The sequence below is a fragment of the Oryzias melastigma genome, linkage group LG19, assembly GCF_002922805.2.
Source record: "Oryzias melastigma strain HK-1 linkage group LG19, ASM292280v2, whole genome shotgun sequence".
Classification (NCBI taxonomy): domain Eukaryota; kingdom Metazoa; phylum Chordata; class Actinopteri; order Beloniformes; family Adrianichthyidae; genus Oryzias; species Oryzias melastigma.
Genome location: NC_050530.1, coordinates 18,406,332 through 18,414,431, shown reverse-complemented (window position 1 = coordinate 18,414,431; position 8,100 = coordinate 18,406,332). Strand labels below are relative to the sequence as shown.

Below are 8,100 nucleotides of genomic sequence, written 5' to 3'. Positions count from 1 at the left end.
ATTCCTACTATAGTTATATCATATATTATATTGTTTTATTGAGCGTGAGCTCAGCAATTCATGTATTACATTTTCACAATATTCCAGTAAAAAAAATTGTGGGAGCAACAAGGAAATGACACTTTTGCAAACTCGACATGCTAACGCCTTTAACAACTTCTAATTCAAACATTTTCTAAGAAGTTTCCCAATGAGGCTCAAGTGGTTAGAAGGCAAACGATGAACTCCCCAGGAGGCATTTGAATTTTTAGAAATACTTGTTTTTTTTAATTTATTTTTATTTTTACTTTTTAAATTCAAGACGGCAGTCTCTTCCCAAGGTCAAAAGTCAATAAAGCTTTGGTTGTGGTTGCAGACTTCACTTTGTGTTGTATGACATTTTGTGAGGATTACTAGAAAAGTTTGGTGAAATTTAAAATGTGAAAATTGCCAAATTTCACACTTTTCTAAAAAAAAAAAAAATAAAAAAAATAAAAGAAAATGTCCACCCTCCCATAATAATTTCAAAACTTCCTTCAGATATTTCTGACACATTGTTTTTATTTTGTTAGTGGATTTTGAAATATTATATTCATTTTTTGATGACTTCTCATTTTTCTGAGGCGGTGGAGGGTCAGTATTCCCAACATGTTTTTTTTTTCTAGGTGTGTGCACATTTCTGTGAATTTTTGAGTATGTGGCGTGGATCAAATTTTCACTCAAAACGGCAATAAGAAAGAAGAATTACAAAAACAATACATTCCCAGCAGTCCAGGAAACCGGAGAAAACGATTTAGGAAAAACCACTTTTCCATGTTCTGTCTGTTTGCCAGCGTGTATCACATCTGTTTCACATCACATGGGCAGCCCGTCTGCTGCCTCTCTGATCACACAATGATGACGCACTGAATGGAAGCGAATGGAGGCGATGGGCTGAGTGCTGTTTGCTCCTCAGGGTCGTAAGCTGCTGATCATCGGCACCACGAGTCGTAAAGATGTTCTTCAGGAAATGGAGATGTTAGACGCTTTCAGCACCACCATCCACATTCCCAACATTTCTGGAGGGGAGCAGTTGGTCCGAGCCCTGGAGGTAAATGTGCAAGCACTGTTGCTGTAAAACCAAACGTTTAATGCACTTTTCTTAACTTATTTTGACCTCATTTGTCGCCGATGGCGCTTAAACAAAAAAAATCGTTAACATATCTTAACTGTTCAACCATTACCGCAATAATTCCAGTAGATTCTCACGCCGCTTTTCTCCTTCAGAATCTACTGGAATTATTGTGTTAACAATTAAAAATTACAGTAAATCAAAGAAAACAAACACTGGAGCTTCGTTGTTAAAGGGTAAAATCTCTTTTTGGTATTTTTAATACATTTTTCCAAATGATTCTGTCATATAAAGTGTGTTTTCTAACATTTTTTTTTCATTTTTTACAAAGAAAAAAATCAAATGATATTGGTGCAGCTACCCTTTTCTTTTTCTACAAAATATTTAAAGATTTTAAGTTTTGACTATGAAACCTATTTGTTTATCCCCCTAAAATTAAACTCAGTCAACTTCCTCCTCCTTTATAAATAAAATCTGTTTAAAACAGCTTGTTTGATTAACTTTACACATTATTTTCATGTTCATATTATTTCATACCAATACAGACCTGTTGGTTGCTTTTTTTGTTATCTCACTATTGCATAACAAAAGTTGTTTGTCATGATAATGACATCTACTCTGTCATAATCACGAGAAAACAAGTTTTTTGTCTGTTTTCTCGTGATAGTAAATGTCAAAGTAGGACGTTCTCCGCTTCTGTTTGCCTACAATTTTTTTCAAAATTAAATAGATTTTAATTGTAAAATTGATTTTTAAAAAAAGCACATGCAGGCTTTCATTTGTGAGCTGAAGCATTAAAAAGGATCATAAAAACTCTCTTTTTGCAGCAAGTTGTGTACTGTCCAGATAAAGTTACACATTTAAACTGCAGATTAACAGTTTTTTTTTCTTCTACTTTCAGCTGCTCGACTCTTTCCAGGAGAAAGAGCGCAGCGCCATCGCCAACAAAGTGAAGGGCCAAACCCTGTGGATCGGCATCAAGAAACTACTCATGTTAATTGAGATGGCAGCTCAGGTAAGAACATCCAGGAATTATAAATGTATGAATGCTGTTTGAAACAAAAGCATGACGGAAATATGGTTATTTTCTGCACATTAAGAAAAAAAACAGACCTACTGTTAGTTTTCTTTTAGTTTTTGTCTGTTTAATTGATCATCAATGTTTTTGCATACTTTAAATTCTATTTTTATCATTAAACTGACATACAACCTTAAAAAATGCTTTTTCAAATCTGAAATCACGTTAAAATCAGGAATTCTCTTAGCTGTGGCTTTAAATAACCGTTTAGACCCTCTTGTTTTGACAGTTTTCCACCATCACGTTGAGGATCAGTATAAATAAAGAATCCTAACCTACTACAGATTTAACGTCCCATCTGGGAATATTAGGCAAAAGGGTAACACTAAATCTGAGCTACGAAACGTGAAGGAATTATCTTCATTTGAATCACATCGGTTTTTTATTCAGAACATAAATTTGCAGTTAGTGTGGTCTGAGCTGCAGCAGCTCGTCCCTCCTCTTCATCAACATCTGGCCCGCATTCTCGGCAGTCGACGGAATCACGACAAAAATCTGTCATCGAGCAGCTGCAGGGAACGGTGCGCGGCTCTGCCCATGATTTGTCGAGCAGAGGGATCCAGTGCATGTCGAGCTGAAATCCTGCAGCGATCCAGGCCTCGCTTGTTCTGGAGGCTGGTTCTGCCCCGCCTCCGTCCACATGTTCTGCATCAAAGCACGGAGAGTTTGCTGCAGAGCAAAACGTGGAAGGATCATTCATATACATGCAGGCAGAAATGGTGTTCATATACCAGTGCAGCTGAAGACTCAACAACCCACCAGGGGTTTTTACACCAGCTCCCACTAGCTTTCAGCCCTCACAATCTTTCTCATGTTTTTTTTTGTCTGCTCTTGATATACGATAATGAAAATTAAATGCTCAGAGACACTATTATTAGTGGTTTTTTGTATATGTCTTTCATCTTCATCACAAAAATACTATAAGAATATGATAAAAAACAAAAAAACACTACCTGTGAATGTAAAATGAGTTCCAGATGTTCTAAAGTGGGTTTCAGTTCTGACATATTTGACAAAACACTTAAATTTACGGAGTTTCTAAGAATCTTCTGCACCTGAATGAGGATTGCTGTCCGACTGGAGCTTCGTCCTGCAAATATGTGCGCTTTCCCCCGCAGATTCTCTTGTCCATGCTAGTACAGACAAAGTTTTCTGTTTTGTTGCAACGCTTCAGCTCGTTTTAGCATCCTGCAGTTCAATCGAAATGTCTTTTTCAAAGTTTTTCTGTTTGGTTTGTGGACTTCTGATGTTTGTCTGGTGTTTCCTCCTTTATTATAGTGTCTAAGAGGAGTAATATAAATATATACTGTATTTTCAGGAGTATAAGTCGCAGTTATTTTCATAGTTTAGCCAGGGGTGTGACTTTTTCGTGTGTTGTTGTTTTTTTATATACATAAATAGGCTCATGTATTTATTTTGGTTTAGGTTGTCTTTTAGCAGTTGTTTCCTCTATCAACCACTAGAAGGCGCTGCATCTGAGTATGAGTATTTGCTACTGACGGTGGCAGAAGAAGAGTCGTCGTAAACAAACATGGAAGAGAATCTGATTGTTTTCCTCTTAAACTTTGATATTTTTCTTTTACAGATTACAAGAATAGCATTCTTGTTTTTATTATTTATTTTTTAGTTACTGTTTTGTTCTGAAACGTCAGACTTTTTTCCCAAAAGTGTGACTTACACTCCAGAGTGATCTATATATGGTTTTCTTCTTCTTGATTGGACATTTTTTTGCGATTTATACTCAAGAAAATACAGTATGCAGTATATCTGGTGTCACTTGTGTGTAGCATAAGTTTAGTTTTGTTGTGAGTCTCCGTACACACTTTTGCTCTAAATTGTGTTGTGTCTCTTAGATGGATCCCAACAACAGAGTTGACAAGTTCTTAAGTCTACTGACGGAGGAAGGAGGGTGAGTCTCCCATGTTCCCCACTGCTTACAAGCCCAAATGAATGCTGGGAAAGTGAGTTTATGTTGATGCTTTTTGTTGTTAGATTGAACTCCAATATGTTTAGAACTGCCTAAACTGAGTGGCGCCACACAGGGAAAAAGAGGCATCCTTTACTGGTAAGACTTCATCTTATGTATTTTCATATTTTATTATGTTAATATTAACACAAAAGTGGACCAAGCTAATGCCAGCAGGTGAGAGAATAATGCAAATAAATCGTTTTTATTTAAATTTGCTAGCAAGTTGTATGAAATGTTGAGATATTATTTGGATTTTATTTCCATTTCAATTGAATTTGAGTTCAAAATGAGAATAAGGAAAAATAGAATGTTGTTGACAATTTCAGTTATTTTTTTATTTTTTTTACACACTACAGCCCAAATTGTTGCACTCAGACCACTTACATCGTACAGGATTTTATAATTGAAAGGTACTGAAAAACACTTGATGATTACTTCAGATATGGAGGCTGTAAATCCATCTCCCTTATTTTATTTTATTTTTGTTGAGATCTCAGTGAATTTTTCTCTTTTTGACCAATGAAGAAAAGATGTCACCTGTTTTTGCTGCCATTTTTTTTCTTTTTTTCTTTTTTGCATCCAGGTCAGAAGTTTTTAATGATGAACTAAATGTGCGGCAAAAATCTAAATGTGAACTTACTGATGAAGTTTAACTCCTCGACTGATTCTGTCTTTAAAAATGCCTGAGAGCCTCGTACTGTAGATGTGGAGTGTCTACATTTAGGTTGACCTGAAAGGTGTTCCAGTTCGTCTGACTTTGATTCATCTCTCCTCACTCAGGAGCAAACATGAAGGCGGCTGGCAGGAGGAAACGAGCAGAAGAAATCTTCCGTCTTTCTCTGCATCCTTTCTTTCTTCCCGTCCCTAAAACTCTGAGTGCCGGGGGGTCATGTCGTGTACCTGGGCTGGACCCTGTCTAGTGCCTGAAAGGCTGTCCTGCAGATGTCTGCAGTGGAGTCTTTGGACAAGACACTTTCTGGAGACGTCTCAGAGTTTAACCTGTGTGTCACCTGAAGTTCTTCCTAAAACACTTATTTGAGTTTCATTAATTGTTTCCGATCAGTTTTTCTTTTCTAAATATCAATAAGCTCTTTATCAATAAATCTGTAATTGATGAAATCATAAAATGGCATCCTATAATTTTAACCTAATTGCCTCCTGAACATTTTGAGACGTGTACTTTATTTTGAAAGTTGTGGGCTGGCTGTTTTTTTGATGCAAGTCTGCTTCATAATAAAACTTTAAAATTGGGCATTTTTGGTTTTTCATTAAACTTTTGTAAAATGTTGTGGAATGTTTCAAACAGAAATATTTAAATTGGTTCCATCGATAAACCGGCAAAAGCAGGTTGACAAAACCTAAATGTCTCCAGTATTAATATCCTATTAATGCATGTGTGTTCTGTTGCTGAAGAAGTTACACTCCGATTTGTTGTAAAAGTATTTCCAGTAGTCTTTTAATTACGATTATGCCATTTTTAGGCTAAAAAAAAGAAGAAAAAAAAATTTTCTGCACCATAGTTTCTCCAGAGCAGCAATAGTTCATTAAAATATTCACCTCTGACTTGTGTTGGTGCGTCAAGCCATCGCTCATTTCCAACTACCCCTTTGTTAACACTCTCTCCCTCTAGCTTACAGCCCCCACAACCCCAACCTAACATTAGTGGTGCAACAAAAATGGCGACCAATATTTGATCTATCCAGTCGTACAGTTTTGATCCAGATTCCAGCTCAGACGAGGAAAACAAAGACATTCATGGATCTATTTGTCTGCAAGTGGATGCATCAGAACGGAGCGGAGCAGGGGGCTTGTATAGCATATTCCCCCTGCATTTTGAATAAAGAAATACTCAGAAATGCAGTTTTCATCTTAATTTTCTTTAAATATATCCTGCATTATTAGAAAAATGCCACAAGAAAGTTAAAAACACCATAAACAGCTTTTTCATTAGAGTGAGTCTTTGAGTTTTTCAAACCTCTGGAATGTTCACACTAGAAGACCAACATGAGGTGTTCATAAACATTATCTCCTCTGTGACAGCAGGAAGTGGAGCTCTGTGACTCCAGTCTCACATCAGCAGCTGAATTTTGTCCTGGCTTCAGACTTTTTTTTAAGTAAAATATTTACAATTTGTATTATTTTTTTAGATATTTGTCAAATTTAAAGAATTTTGTCCTTCTTTGCCATCTATCCACTCCAGCCCTCAGGACAGGAAGACATCGCTTGTCCTGGTCCGGTCTGGAGTTGTCCCCTCTGAACGTATTTTCTTTGAACATTTGTTACAAAATCTCTTTGTTACCAGTGAATTACTATCATTATTATTATCCAGTTTTGTTTTTCCTCCAGTTATTCAATTCTGCTTTCACCTTTTGGATCAAAGTTTAGCATAAACTACATTCCTAGTGTTGAAAGACAACTACACTACTTTAGCTCTTAATGAATGTATTTTTTCAGTTGGCAATTTTTACTTTTTTAATTCCAAGAATATTCTAATGTTTCCTTTATTTGCTTCATTTGTGTACATTTTTTCCTCCACTGTGACTTTCTACCTGGTTGCAGTCCAACACGTCTCACACACTCGGTGGTGAACCTCGTTAGTGCTGGTTTGGACCCACTTTTCCTTTCTGCACTTCTTCAATTCTCTGTAGCAAAGATTTGTACATGGTTTTGGAAACGTTCCTCAGACATTTTGGCTCGTTTTGCATCCCGGTGCTGCAAGTCCACAGTTCCACTACATTCCAAAGTTGTTCTGTTGGGTTGAGCTTTAGTGACTGTTCAGTTTTGTGGCCTGGTACATTAACCCTGTGATCATTAAGGGATGGAAATGATTGGTAGCAACACTCTGAGATAAGGCAGCATGTTTTCACTGTAGTTGGCCAACCCAAAATGTGTCATTAAAATAAATCCCACACCATCATATTGCCACCACCAGCTTGAATACACCCCTGAAGACCAAGATCCACTTTACCAGCACAAATCCAGAAAAGCTTTGTGATAACAACCTGGAAGAAGGAGAGACCTTCATGTGTCTAGGCAAAGTGTTGAACCAATTTTGAGGAATGGACAAACAAATCTGCATTGTAAAGTTGAAGGCATCCTTCATCACCCTCAGGTACCTCTGGAGATCTCACCTCATTACAAACTCACATCAACTCAAACATCACGTCCGTTTTGCTGTATGGATTTGAAGCATGGAGAACAAGAAAACCCACCATCAAGTTGTTACCGACCTTCTGAAAAGAATCCTCAAGATGGAAACCATTGGAAACACAGAGATCTTGCAAAGAACCAACTTGATCTGTGATCAGCTGTGCTGGTGGATCCGCCACACCCTGAGAAAACCAGCATCATCCTTCAGGCCCTGACCTGGAATCCCCAGAGGAAAAAAACGAGGCAGATCCCGTGGATAACGTCAGGCAGGATTGGTCACACCCGGAGGGAGCTGGAAAGGCTCTACCAGGACAGGAAATGATGGTGGAAAGTTGTTTATGGCCTTTGTCCAACCAAGGACTAACTAACAAAAAGCTTGAATACAAGCAGAATGAATAGTGTCAGGAGTCAGAGCTCTGTGTCTCCCTCTGGTCACTAGCGGGAGGCATCTCCAGTGTACTAACTCACTACACCTCCCAGCAGCCCCAGCGCACAGCCCCTAGATGCCACTTACCTGACTCCAATCTGAGAGTCATCCACCAGTTTCTTAAGCAGTGCACAGAGCCTCACTCAGTGCGAAGTATTGTTTGTGCCATCCCGCCTGCATTGCCAAGCATTTCTATCTTGACTTGTTCCTCTGTTTCTGACCCTGCTTAAAATATCTCCACAAATCCAAACATTCAATGGTTTGGCACAACTGCATTTTGATTTTCTGGAGGTTTTAACACGGAATAACAGGTCCATTAAAAATTATTTTAAATACTATATCCTTATTTGTAGACTTTCTTTAAACAAGCAAAAAAAATTGCTATG

The 8,100-nt window shown here is 37.6% G+C and overlaps 1 protein-coding gene across 1 annotated transcript in view; it reads left to right on the top strand.

The window, feature by feature from the left end:
* Positions 1-5,389, top strand: part of LOC112154076 (vesicle-fusing ATPase) — a gene marked incomplete in the record, with an annotated part of 28,802 nt that extends 23,413 nt beyond the window's left edge. Inside the window, 5 exon segments of the mRNA XM_024284699.2 lie at positions 935-1,069; positions 1,992-2,105; positions 4,022-4,077; positions 4,161-4,233; positions 4,918-5,389. Of these exon segments, the coding sequence (XP_024140467.1) occupies positions 935-1,069; positions 1,992-2,105; positions 4,022-4,077; positions 4,161-4,191 (336 nt within the window).
* Positions 5,390-8,100: the final 2,711 nt, after the last annotated feature.